This window comes from Homalodisca vitripennis, chromosome 5, assembly GCF_021130785.1.
Source record: "Homalodisca vitripennis isolate AUS2020 chromosome 5, UT_GWSS_2.1, whole genome shotgun sequence".
Lineage (NCBI taxonomy): Eukaryota > Metazoa > Arthropoda > Insecta > Hemiptera > Cicadellidae > Homalodisca > Homalodisca vitripennis.
This window is the reverse complement of record NC_060211.1, coordinates 164160911-164175845: the sequence shown is the minus strand read 5'-3', so window position 1 is coordinate 164175845 and position 14935 is coordinate 164160911. Positions and strand designations below refer to the sequence as shown.

The 14935-nt window shown below is 32.8% G+C and overlaps 1 protein-coding gene across 1 annotated transcript in view; it reads left to right on the top strand.

Moving 5' to 3' along the window:
- The first annotated feature begins 1577 nt into the window (after positions 1–1577).
- Positions 1578–14935, top strand: part of LOC124363100 (coiled-coil domain-containing protein 173-like) — a 32514-nt gene continuing 19156 nt past the window's right edge. The window contains exons 1-4 of the mRNA XM_046818219.1: positions 1578–1944; positions 4339–4533; positions 7793–7977; positions 10369–10489. Coding sequence (XP_046674175.1) covers positions 1720–1944; positions 4339–4533; positions 7793–7977; positions 10369–10489 — 726 coding nt within the window. The 5' untranslated portion in view covers positions 1578–1719. The remainder of the gene's footprint in view (positions 1945–4338; positions 4534–7792; positions 7978–10368; positions 10490–14935) is intronic.

The window sequence follows — 14935 nt, the reverse complement described above, 5'->3', positions numbered from 1 at the left end:
GAAATGTTGTTACTCATTCATTTATTTGCACCATTTGAATGTCCAATATTCAACTGACTATTTGGATCCGAAACAGGCGACTCATCATAGAAAATAACTAAGCAAACCAAATACATACAATATTTATTACAAAAACTTTGATATCAAACTGCGATTCCGCTCACTGAATTCACGCCAAGTTGATTTAATCAATCATACTACAGGTTTATCATAAAAGAATGGTGAGGTTTCGAACATGGTTTAGAGAAAACCCGAATTACCTACAGTTAATTTTGTTTATTCATCTAATTTGTCGTCTCAAACTGTTTCTTTTTTACATAATTAATACATTTATTATTAATTTGAAACAAACAATCCAATAATATACTTTTTTATTCCGTTTTGTGGGTGAGATGATGTTGTCATTGAGGACGAAAAGCCTCACAGAAATCATAAAAAAGTATATTATTGGAGTGTTTGTTTCAAATTAATAACTAATTCCAATAAGAAGAGAGCTTCTGGAATGTATAATTAATACATTTAAACATGTGCGTCCTTAGTCACTCCACAAATGTCCAAACTATTCTCAACTTCTCTCCAAACATTCGTTAAAATTTCTTCGGTTATGGTTGTCATTGTTTCATTAATCCTGTGTTTTAAGTGATTCAGGTCGCGATTTTTGTGTGAATAAACAACGCTTTTGATGTCCCCCACAAGAAAAAAATTACAAGGTTGTCAGGTCTGGACTTTTAGCCAGGCTTGTTTTTGGAGTACCTAATTCAACGCTTCGACGAGAGATGGACTCCCCACGACTTCTAAATGCCAAATGTTTAATTAGTTTAACCATTCCGTCTGGTACACCTGGTCTGCCGGTTTATTTCTGTTTCTTACCTGATCCAGTTTCTTCGAATTGTTTAAACCAACGTGTTATGTTATTTTTGTGTGATGGATCTTTTCCAAATTCACGTCGGAACGCACGCTTAACTAAAATTAAGGATTTTAATGCAGCCAACAATAAAACACACTTTGCTTTATCTTTATCCGAGAACATAGTCCGAGAACTCACAAAAGTCACCGCAACAACAATACAAGAACTGATTTTGAGGTTAGAACAGCTTATAAACAAACTTTTAGGTTGGTGGCTTTCAGAGATACCAATATAACATTTAGAAATTTCCCTACGATCTTCCTACGACTTACTGAAACTGTACCATTCTTTTATGATAACTCTGTATTTATGCAACACCACATCTTAATTCTCAAATTGGCGTCAACTTTCATTTTAAACACGTTATGGAAAGATACTTTGTTAAATAAAAATGAATAGTTTGAAGTTGGAAAACATTTTGCTTCAATAACTATAATTATGAATGCACGATGTATAAATTAAAACTCCTGCATTCACTCTTTCAGCACTCGGTCTTTGTGTGTGATTTGAAAGAGAATCCGTGACTTGACTAACGTTCTATCAATGGTTGTATGAGCTGTTGAGAAGTTCCTAGACAATGACGGACTCTCTATGGTGACGGGTAGGAGCAGGGAACTTGCCGTTGCTAGGCGACGGGCTTCCTTGGTAATCAACAGCGTTTACTTCGGTTGCCATGCGGTTTGTTTATCTTGTGTTTCCAAACATGAGAGGTTATGTTCGTTAGAGAGTGAGTCTTCTTCTTGTCCGCTTTCCCAGTTAAATTGCTGTTACCCTAACACACTACCGTTATCCAAAAACAAGACCTGTGAACAATGAGGACTTTATATTTTCTCGAGACGGGCCAGAAACTCAACGACATCAAGCCGTCTGAGAGGAAGCGAGCGCTGCTGGTATCTAAACAGGAATGGTGCAAGTTCGCGGATCACTTGGTCCGCGACCAGAGAGTCTTGGAGGCAGCGGAGAAAGAACGGGAGGAATTGGAGAATAGAAAACTCCAGTCCAAAGAGATGGCTAAGACATGGGACAACACGATCATTGTAAGTAATAGTCTCTCTCAGTACAATCCGGTATTCGAAAAAATGGACCACTTAGAATGATAAATCTACCGTTGTAAAATTATAGAGTCATAGGATAACACAATAGGTATGTGCACAGATGCGCCAAAGGTTAGGTCAGCGTAAGACATCTCATTTCTCACAGAGGCTCCTTTGGTACTTTGGTATTGTGAAGGAATCAGGATTTTTCAGGAAATTTGACATCGTCAAAAATAAACTTCAAACACAGGACTTTAGTATAATCCGGAGAGATGTTCCAGTTTTTTCTTACCAAGGGCGTAAAAATTTAATTATTAGAAAGAACAAACTTTATTTGGCTTACTGTGAAAATTACTTGTCACTATCGGTTCTTGTTTTCTTCTCTCCCCAAAAGGAAGCTATGTGTACGAGAAGCTCACATCTACTACCTGTTATTAGGCTATACATACGTACGGTACGTAATATGAATATAAAAAGTTAAAGTTGAAATTTACGAGTGCTCACGTGATCTGAGCTTGAATTTAGGATCTATCTCGAGGAATGTTTTAAGTTTTTCGCCTGAGGCATTTCCGATCGGTACTTTCCCGACCTCAGATCGTGCCAGCGTGATCTGACGTCAGAAAAGTTGGACGATCTGGGATCTGATCTGAGGTCGGGAAAGTACCGATCGGTAATGTCTCTGTCCATCAGTGCGGACTTCGGTGGCAACCCACACTTTTGGCGAAAAAAGACATCCCTCGAGATAGTAGTGGGTTATTGGGTTATATTTAACTTTGGTACTACTAGTAACATATTTATGATAACCTAATCTAAACCTAGTATATCGGGTGGTGACAAGAAGAAGATAGGGACGGATCGGCCTACTTCTCGCCGACATCACTGCCTTTTGGGAGGCAGAAAACAAGAAACGATCGTCACAATGACATGTCACTTTCACGATAAGTTAAATAAAGTCTTTTATTTCTAGTAATTTAGTTTTTAGATGTCTGGTAAGAGAACCTTTCCAAAAATAGTAGCCTGTAGTTTATATCAAAGTATCGATCCTTTTACCACACATATAACCTTTCGTTCTCGGCAGTTCTGGTGATTGGGTTTCAGCAGGGAACGAGTTCTAGCTCTTGCAGTAAAATCTACTTTTTTGCGTTTCGCTCCAACAATCCTTTGTAACTATTGTTAGTCTTGATAACGAACTTTCCTCGCTATGTGAGTCGTAATATTATAATCAAACTTTTATACTTCACAAAATGTATCAGAATCCTTTTAGACCGTCAACACCACCACTCGTTTATTTTCCTGACATTTAGATGCCAGTAGAAAGAACTGTTTAATTCATTTCATTTTAATGAAGCAAATATCTGTCACAATTTTTGTAGTAGAGTTGTTAAGTAGTTTCAGACTTCTAACGTTTAATTTGTTAATGCATCATAAAAATACTGATATGTAAATTCCACATTATTTAGCAGATAAACTGTCTAGTAGAAAATGTATTATAGTAATATTTTTTTTAATTAGGAATTCTAAGCTCTGTTAAAGTAAAAAGTGAATTCATTAAAATAGTTCTAACAATAGTAACTTTCAACATTTTTTTGTTAATTACAATAATAAATTTTAAATATACCAAACATTATTCAGTTCAGTCACATTCACTCTATGTTATGTAATTTTTAAACATCTCCAGAGCAGTTAATTGATTTAATGCATCTCTTGGAATCGCTATAGTGCTGATGAACAATCCTCAAAAATTGCAATTTGTTACCAAAACAAACCTTGTTCACAAATTTTTATTGGGCTCCCAAAGTTTATTTTGTGTAACTATATCTAAAAAAAACTAACTATTGAATAAATAGAAATGAGTAGAGTAAAATGTATTGTATGTAGCCTAAATAGTTAACTATAATGAATTGCAGTGGTGAATTTCACGGATGTGCATGTATAACTAGATGAAAACTATTTGTTTTAAGGAAAGATCACTGTCACTTACATAATATTTTATTACTTAACTAATAAAATATTCCATAAACAAGGCACAAATGTCTCAAGAGATTGGTCTTCCCCAAAAGGGGATTAAGCACTTTCCTTCACAGTCACTGAAGAGAATTCAACAAGGAAAATTAGTTGTCTGATAGCAGATAAAATTGTTTTCATATAAATAATTATAAGTCCTTGGGGATATTTAATCATCTCTGCTGCTTGTGAACATAATACACAATAATTAAATGTGAAATACACAATATTCAATTTAATAATTCTGTTTGTTTAATATTTATTGTATTGTGACCAAGAACTTACTGTGACATCACATAGTTGACTCTGTAGCAGTGGAAAGCTGCTAAAATTAGATAGAGTTTGACAGCTTAAAGTAGATAATTAACTTGTTACTGTTTTTGTAATTTTCAGAATATCAGGAGGCGGCGTATTGAAAACCGACGCTTCCAAATAGCGCAATTGGAGAAGGACAGAAGAAAGAGATTTCTTGAGATGAGGCAAGAAGAAGCTGATAATAAAAAGAGAATTATCGATGAAGCACAGCAGATTTTGAGAAGAGACAAGGACAATTCTAAGTCACTCATAAGTGCTCTTAAGTATTCTGAGGTAAGAACAATCTACCAAGACGTATGTTTGAACAATCCTAAAATAGATGTAAACCTCAAAGCACATTTAAAATTTTAAACTCACAAAAACCACTTTCAATTTCAAGAATGATTGTTGTTTTTAAACATTTTCATAGAACGCAATTAACAAAATAAAATATAACAACAATATACAGAACTAACAATATCAATGTCATTAACTTATATTACATTAAAAGATATAATTAAAATTAAAAGCAATTTTCAACTAGTTAACAGAATAAAGCACATTAAAATATGCATACATAATATTAACATATAAAAATAAAAGACTAAAATTAAAAATTAAGTTTACTCATAAATGACAGGCCATAAACGATTCTACATTTTAAATAGTTTAAAAACATATTTTATTTTAACAAATTCCCTAAAAATTTACTTTAAACTTATTTAAGGGTGCAGATCTTGAGTTTTCTGGTAATTTTTTTAAAGTGTTGTTTCCATATAAATATGGCTGCTCCTAGTTTTTTCTAACCTAAATGGTAGTACATCTATTAGATTTCGATTCTTTTCTAGCGCAATATTGATGTAGGTATTTTCTAACTGTTAGGTCACTAGTTTTATTATTTCTGTTACATCAGTTCAATAAATCAGTTCTTTGAAAACAGGCTTACACGATTCTCTTTCTTGTACATTCATTATGACTCTCAGAGCTTATTTTTGTAATAAGAAACGTTTTTTAAACCTATACTATTACCTATAGAGAGATTCCTTACCTTAAGTGTGAATGAAAAAAATGCAAAGTAAGCGTTATTAACATGTTAAAGGTCACATTGTTTGCTAATTTAAGCAAAAGGAATATGACTCAACAATTTTTTTTTTACAAGACTGTTTGAGTATCACAATACCAGTTTAGTTTTGCTCTCAAGGTGTATTGTTACATTTCCCTTCTCTGTGGTTTAGTTTACAATATCAGCCACTAAGTTAGGTTACAAAACAGTATTAGTAAAGTAGTTTGTGCTAACTTGTACTTTTTAATATTATGTAAACGGTACTTTTATCTGATAATCCTTTTGAACTTGTTGGATATCAATTAAAAATGGAACCAATTCCAATTAATTGAATAAAAAAGAATTTGTTTGTTATTGTTTGCACATCTTATGTGTGGTTACATGTATCAATTCCAAGGTTCTTGCAAAAAACTCAATTTCTTAAAAGCCCTTGTACAGCAAGTCAACTACTCTTTTCAAAAATATTAAGTAAATGCTGTAAAATACATCTAGTATTTTTCAAGAATTAATTAATTTTGATCTTTTTTATGTATTGTCATCATAATTTTCAGAGCTCTCCACCCAGTCTGAAAATGATAACACAGAAGCTCTCATAACAACTCAGAAACTCTTTGTTGTTGTTTAAGTAAGATGTAAGCTTACTTTGACTTGGTACAAATCTACTACCATTACAATTTTCCAATTTTGTCTCATTGGTGCAATCAGTTTTGCCACAAACAAAAAAAGTAGTTTTGCAACCAATTCAGATATTATTACATGACATAAAATATGAAAACTTGTTATTTTGGCAATGTCCAAAAACGTTACTAAGGGACACTTTTTGAGAATTCAAAAGTATTCCATGACAATTGTTTAAATTTTTCCTAAACTTTATATTAAGACCTTTCTTTGCTATTCAAATAGATTATTTAATGTTATTGTATTCAAAACATAGCTAATAAATACATTAACCTGTGAATTATATAAAAAAACAAATAACAACAAAAATAGGTTCAATAGGTCATATCAGGGCGTGGACATTTTTGAAAAGTATAATATTTTTAATATTTAAACAATGAAGTACCACAAATATCAATTTTTTTCAAAATAAGCCCTAAAATTATAAAAAAACTAAAAAGTTTTTGGATATATATATATAGGCTATATCTTTAAAATAAGACATCTCCCATAAATATACAAATAAAAATAAAGTCGTAAAAAATGCATGAGGTTTAACATTGTTCTTATGGAGCCACATTCAAGATGGCCACCAGCACAGCTGGCTTTAACTATTCATTCGGCTGCTCCTAAAAAATTCTGTGCAGTTGTCAACCTGATTCAGGAACATTCACGGATACAAACTATTTCTTTTTCTAAATTCGCTTTTGTTTCACAATTTCCGAACCCAATCAGTAGATTACCTTGGCAATATCCCTTAGTACTAGCCATGAATTCAGCCAAGGCATCCTACTGATCTGGCTGAATCCCTCCAGAAGTGGCTGAAGTGGATTCCAGATTCCAGGAGTCAAGTCTGTGACAGTATCAAATCTTGAGGCTGCACTCAACTAAGGTGAAATGTAACTAAACTCAACATTCACTTTTGCTTATTTAATTAATGTGTTGCTTCAAAAGATTGACTAATATGGACACAATCTTGTTTTGCTTTTTTCCTCTGTCTGATTAAGCATAATTTGTATCAATCCATTTTTTAAACACCAACCATATTAATTTTATTAATATATAATTTATTCTTAGTTATTAATAATAATTCTTAGTTATAATATAATTTATTCATTGTCCATTAAGTAAATAAACAAGTGAATGGGATGAATCAAAATGAAATGAGGAATCCAGATGCATTACTTATAAGAGAAGATTCTTGGAATATTCAACAGGTTAGTTATTTAATTACAATATTATATTTAATTTTACAATATATTAATTCACAAAACTATAAATGTTATTTTGCCTGTATGTGAACAAATTTAAGAATTAGGTCATGTATAACATATATCAAAATATAAAGACCTCTTGCCTGAAGTATCATTCGGCAATTCAATTTTTATATTCAATGATTTCTAGGAACAGTGGAGGAGATTATTACATAATCAACTTTCTCTGTAATCCTCGGTAATTCCAATTCTTCATAGTGAAGATGATTTGATCCTAAAGCTATAAGCAAAGAGTGCCCATGTGTGGACACTGAAAATTTAATTTCTCTCTAAACTTTTTCACAATATCTAATTTAGCTTTAAACAGATTAGAAATTTTCCAAGAAATATTTGAACATGATAATGCACCCATTAAAAGGTGATTGTTATTGCTGTGCTATTTCAAAATTAATGTTTCATTTTTAATTGATCGATTTCTAAATTATCTTTCCCCACAAATTTAAGGTGTAATTGTTCATAAAAGAATATAAAGAACTGTAATAATATTCTATTGTAACTAAATTAGTTATGCTCTATGATCATTTTACTAACCAATTAAACTTAATTCTGTTTGTTGTAGGTATTACGAGAAAGAGGAGAACAAATCAAATTTGAAAAGAAGCTGCAAGAAATAGAGAATGAAAGAGAAAGGGAATATGCAGAAAAGCTCAAAGCAGACGTAGAAAACTACAAACTCGAATTAGCACAGGAGAAGGAGAAGGAAATCAACAAGAAAAAGAAACTTAATGAAGAAGTGCGGAAAGAGTAAGTCTGTAATGAATTATGTAGTATTTACAAGTTTTTTTTTTTTACTTATCAAGTCTAAGTTGTTTACGTTTAAGTATTATTATTAAAATATATTAACTTGCATGTAAATTCCAAATTTATTATCTTATGGTGTTGAATATTCTTGAATGCAAGAAACTCCGGCACTATAAAGGCAAAGAAAATTAGCTTAAAATTTGCAGGGTTAACTTTTAGCCCTTCACTTCTGGCTGGTTTGTACTTTCGAGTTTAACATACACTGGGTGCAACAAAAACTAATGTGTCACTTAAATCTGGGCAATCTTATGGGTCTAGGAGGGCACATCACTAACAGCAAATGTCAAGATATTATTGGCGTGCAAGGCTTGTCTGCTGCGGGAGATGACTGTTGGAGTTGGTGGAGCTCCCTAAGAGTTAAAGGCTAATGCTAGCCTAGACATAAAGGTGAGCCATCCCCTGCCTGCTTTGACTGGAGAGGATGATACAGAGCTGGATCTTTGTTCTTCTAGGAGACAGGACTGAGGTTAATGCCCATAATCCTTCCTCATGGATTTAAGCAGGAGGCGGCCCCTACCCCCAACCTAACCCATCCAGTATAGCCTGTCACTCCGGAAGCAGTGCAAATGTCCTTTTAGGACTAAGAACAATTTCTCAGCTTCTTGTCCTAAGAGACTAAAACATCGTTTGGCCCTCAAACTTTTTATTAGACTGAAAACAGTGCATTCTCTGTTCCCAGAGCTCCTTGCAGGGCAGCCTAGCATAAGCATGTACCTACCTATTCTTCCTAGGTAGCTGCAATTTACATGGTCAAAGAGTGTTGTAGTTCCATAATTGGAACTAATTTGGATTAACACAAATGGCTGAGATGGGGAGTGTTTGCTTCCTAGGCTGTCTCCCAAGGCTTTCTTTCATTCCTGCTGTTATAAATGAAAATAATTATTTAGAGGAGCCATTGTAAGGAAGTCACATTACCCACTAAATGATACTTTCGCAAGTGGACATGTGCCTTATCCCAGCCATTGTAAAATGTGTACTGATTTCATATGAAGATGGAACATTGCAGACATTTGTCTAACAGTCAAGCAACATTTTGAGCATTGTATTCTCCCACCATTAGTTATCATATGATATGGAACTGTAAGCGACCTTCAAAGATGTGGGATAAAACAAATCTACTTTCCTTTTGGATCCCAGAATACGCAGAACTTGAACCAAATGAAGAAGTTGACCAAATAGCCAGAAAATTGGTTTCCACACATCGAATAAGACGAATTGAAAGGTGGGTTGAGTACTGAATTCTTTAAAGGAAAACTCTGGGGAAGAGAAAATCAAAGGTCAAAACTTTGGACTAGTAATTTGGAGCTGAGACTACTTTGTTGATAGTTTACCTTGATTTCATTCTTCCATATAATGAAGGATGGTATTTGACATGCAAAGTTATTACTTTTAGCTGTTTTAATACGCTGACATATATCTTGTCATTGAATGTGTTTCTATAATTCGTTGTGTGGCTGGAATCAATCTTGATCTTCCATGGGTGCCCACGCCCTTAGATATATAAGTTAGGCTGGCTTAGATAGCCATAAGGTTCAAATAACTGTTCAGTGTTCAATAATTTTTTTAGGTCTAATTCAATTATTAATTCAAGACAAACACTCCAATAATATACTTTGAAAGGCCTCACAGAAATATAAAAAAGTACATTAACATGGATTTAAGCAGGAGGCGGCCCCTACCCCCAACCTAACCCATCCAGTATAGCCTGTCACTCCAGAAGCAGTGCAAAGGTCCTTATAGGACTAAGAACAATATCTCAGCTTCTTGCCCTTAGACACCAAAACATCTTTGGCCCTCAAATCTTTTGTGAGACTGAGAGCAGTGCAATCTCTGTTCCATAACATAAATTAGTCTCTCTTAAATTTTGTATTTGCTCTATCATTTATATTGACTCAGCAGCTTGAATTTGAGGGAATTTCAGAACTGTTGATAGTTTTTCAAATGGCTCTTTTACAGTTAATAGGGCTAAGGTACGGTAGTTTATGACAAGCTACATCTCATAAGCTGACAAAATATGTAAAACCTACCAAATCCAAAATTACCTATACATTTTCTTTATTGTCTTTGTTTTGTTTTATTGTCTTGTCTGTTTTTTTTTTTTTTTTTTTTTTTTTTTTTTTTGTGTGTGTTTTGGTGGCATTTCATGAAGATTTAGGTAGACTCATTTCATGCCATATAAAAAGGTGGGTTTGAACTATTTTATTCACATATGAAAAGCTTGAATAATTTTTGCTGTAAATGTTGATTTAAGAAGGTATAAAATCATTAGTGAGTGTTCCTGTTAACATTTTTTATTTTAATTTATATTTCATTTTCTGTACTTGGTTGTAACAGAATGGCTGAGCTGGTGAAGAGAAAACATGATGAAGAAGTAATGGAAAGGGAACTGGAAGCTCAAGATAATATTAAGATAATGGAAGAAATCAAAACTGTTCAAGAAAATGAAAGGAAAGAGGTACGTAAAGAGGTTATGCTTGTTCAAATATGTCTCTATTTGCTTATTATGCCTTATTCTTTGGTTATAAAATAAAAACTCAATTAGTATTTGTTTACTTTAAGACCTGTACTGGCAGCCATTTTTATTTTAGCATCATAATAATATTAAAAATATTAAAGTATTAGCTGAAATTTTACTTTATTGTTTAAATATTTGAAACACTTATGCACTATACAAAAAATCTATACAGCACCTTGGATGAATATTAAACATATCTTTAAATTGAGATATCTTTCATGATTTGCAACTAAAAAAAGGTGTAGAAATGTTTGAAGTTCAACATAGTTTTTATGGTGTAAAACTCAGTCATTTCACTACAGCTGGTTCTGAACTCCAAACAAGAAAGTTCAGATATAATTCTAGTAAACAGAACTGAACTTACAACAAGAGAGAGTGTAGAAATATAGTGTATTTTAAAACAGCAAACAAATTTTAAATGGCACTGTTACCTCATCATAATGAATAAATAAACTAATACATCATAAGTGTAATGAATTAAATTAAGAAAAAAACCTATTTTTGATGAGTTTAATATATTTCAATAATTTCATTCTATTTTCTTCACATAAAAATATTTTTTCGAAGTATGATTGGAAAACATCAAGTTTGATCAAAACATTATGGACTTACAGGGAGTTACTAGTATTTGATTTAATAAATCTTTATCAAATTTAATTTGATTACTCAATCACAATTGGTCAGGTTAAATCTGTGTCACTCAGGGTTTTATGGGATTTATCCACTTTTCATGAAAGGTGACTAAAGATTTCTGTGTGGGAGGGAATAAATTTAAGACAGTATAAACATGAAAACGTGCCCTATTTCTTCTACAAGTACTGAAGGTAAAAATGTAATGTATTTTAATCAAATTAAGCACTATTTGGCATTTGTACTTGGTTGACTCAGTTGACATTAAAAAAAATCTAAATATCTTTATTATTATAAACCAACATTCATTTTTTTAAGGAGAGGCTCCCTTTTAAACTTTATTCTGTTTGTCCATATGGGTCACTGGCCTGTGCAAGGATCTTATCAAACAAAATGAGGAGTGTAGATACAGTACAACGTTAATGGTACTGATAAAAGGTACTACAGTCACAGACAGGATTTGAATCTGCATTATCTCTAACTCAGATCGAAAATCTGATATAGATATACACATTAAAACATCTCCCAAATTAAAATACAGTATTTATTTAAAAATCATACATAACAAGTACATTTATTAAAGTAAATTTTTACTTTAGTTCAAAAACATTATTCATTATGTAAGCAATATTTTACAAAGATGTCCCTAAAAGTATATATCTTAAAAAAAACTGAATATTCAAAATGACATAACTTTGAATATGTTTTACGATGGGTGTTCGAAATTTGGAGTGGTAATACTGATAAGCTAATTAAAATAATACATATTATCAATTAAGAACTTTTTAAAACAAACACAAGATAATTAAAGTCTTGGAGTCCAAGAGTAAGCTCGCAGGGCAAGTTATGAGCATGTGTAATGTGTGCAACATGTGCAGGTACACACATGCAGAGAGATTATAATGACAGGAGTACACGAAGAAGACATTAATTTTTTTTTTTAATAATCAACTGACTGGTTTGTCAGGTTTGAAGGTAAACTTTCTAGGGTCAAGCAACTCCATTTATATTAGTACTATGTCTTTATTACACTACTATGAATGCATATCAAACGAGAACTTGAACACTATGTAAACTGGTATTACTGGGAAAAACATTTTATACAAGTTATGATTGCTAAAATTAAACCAAAATAAAACTACATGGTGATTAAAAACAGAAAATTAAAAAATTAAATAATTTTATAAAATAAAATTGTTTGAATATATTTATTTATATTATGTACTAGTAATCAATTTAATAATATTTATTCCTAAAAGGCCGTTATTATGTATGTACAGTATAATTTATTCTTTGAAGTTGGCATCTTGGAGGTGAGCTACAGTTCCATGCAAACATTCCTGCGAATCTATCCGTAATATTGTTCATAGTTCTAACTAACATCCAACTGGAATTTCAGGAATTGTTTCCTGAAAGTACCAAAGTACGGATAAATGGAATACAAAGGAGGTCTACCCTACTAAAGATTTACACTGATGGTTCCCGCCTAGAGTTCAAGGCACGTTTGAAGTATATGTGCCAGTAGCCAAATTGACAACACACTCACGGAAATCTGCCATAGTCTGCCGCCATGGCAATTGAAACATTTGCCAAAAGGCTCACATAAATAGGACCTGAAGGTACAGAATATCTAATACTATCAGACAGTCAGGCAGTTTTAAAGGCACTTGGCACCTGCCTTTTGACACAAAGACAGTATGGAAATGCATGAATGCACTAAGGAACTAGCAAAAAGGAGCAAAGTTGTCCTTGGCTGGGTGCTGGGCCATAAAGGCATTTCTGGTAATGAAACAACAAATATCCTTGCCATTATCACTCTGAAAGCCTTTTGGTAGTACCAGAGCTGGGGTGTGGAGTAGCCTTCTCCTGCAGTAAAGCAGACAAATGGTTGGGAAAATAGAATTAGATCTGAGACTTGGAGAAAGACCCCAAGACTTAGCAATAAAAAATGTTTATCTCTACATTTGGAAAAAGATGGTCAAGAATCCTTGATTTAAGAAAAAATAATTGATTTGGGATGCTAATAGGGCATTACCCTTTTCAAAAGCATCTGATAAAGGTGGGTATATGCCAGACTGATGAATGCAGACTCTGCGGAGAGACAGAAGAATCAGTGGAGTAGTTACTAAACTATTCTGCTATTTACAAAAAAAACCAGGAAAAAATTCCTAGAAGTTTATTTATTGAGCCCAAAGCTCATCAGAGAACAAGGGTCCTCAAATCTTATAGAATTTTTGCAAAAACCTCAGATTTGAGGGTCAATGAGCAAGTAAAAGGGACGGAAAGGTCTTTCCAGGACTATGCCGAGTCTAAAGCTCTTTCACTCATAAAACAATACATTTCTTCAACAGTAGTTTTTGTTTCTCCCATTGTACCAGATTGTCTAAAGAAAACTACTTCTAAAATGAACTGACATTCAGAGGATCTGGGAGGCCATTAAATGTCACCATTTCTCGAAATTAAAGTTTCCAAAACATTGGCATAGAGTTGCTGTCGATGTTCACTTCAGAATTTACTTCCTAAATAATATACAACTTGAATGGATGTCAACGTAATTCCTGTACTAATATTCTTCGAACTCTTGAACTATGCAACTGTAGAGACTTAAGTAACCAATGTGGACTTCTTACGACAGTATCTCCAACAGCTGAGATATTGTCTGATGGAGAAGTGTTTCACACACAGCCAGGATGTTTCTTTTTCATTACAGAATTAGTTCCTACCTAATTACGAATCCTTATTTTAATTGCAAGTGGTGATGGAACATGATCATAACATCCTGAGTTGAAATGGCACACAGTACAGTAAGCATATAAGGATACAGGACAAAAATCATAACTAATTAATACGAGGATAAATAGTTGTAACAAACATGAGAAGTAGAAAACAAAACAATTCAAATAAAATGAAATAATATTATATCTCTCCCAAGTTGTATTGTACTCTTTTTTTAACATGGTATGAAGTAAACCAAATGTTACATTATTATATGTTTAATTATTATTTCTTAATATTAAAAATAATATGTTAAATTAACTTGAAGGTTAGTTCTGAAGATAACATTTTATGTGATTATAAATGAAGTAAAATTTTTAATGTATGTGTTCACACTCACTCAAAATATAAAACTAATCTATATATACAGTACTATAATAACAAGTTTAATCAAATTCTGTAAATGATCCTTCTTCTTCACTTGAAGAAATTGTAGCTAAATCTAAGTTAAAATCTTCTACTGAGTTTGTTTGCGCTTCTTGGATTAAATAGTATTTCACATTATCACTAAAGTCTACATACTTATTTGTTGCGATTATCCTCTTTGATGAAATTAAATGATGTGAGGCCAAAAGAAGGATTCTCATCAGATCTGTGTTGGAACCCGCTCTAGAGCACTTATGTGAGTGATATAATCGATTCTTTCTGACATCCTTATGCCTAGCCTCCAGTGCGTCCTCAGACAACTGGCCAATAGGAAGAGAAAATGAATCGGTTATTCCACACCCATTACAAGCACTTTGTATACACTGTTGGGCATGTAGTACCAACTATACAAACTAGGATAGAGTTGCCTGGTTTCATCCAAAAGAGTTCTAAACCTATCAATACAAATTGAAACTTCACTAGCAAGAACTCTTAAAATGAGTGAAAACTTGTCAATCAATCTCTTATTCACCCCTGTTATCTCCGAACTGATATCAGAGTTGGAGAAGAAGCCAACCACTATTGATACCACGGTTTGTAGAACCGTAACCAGGT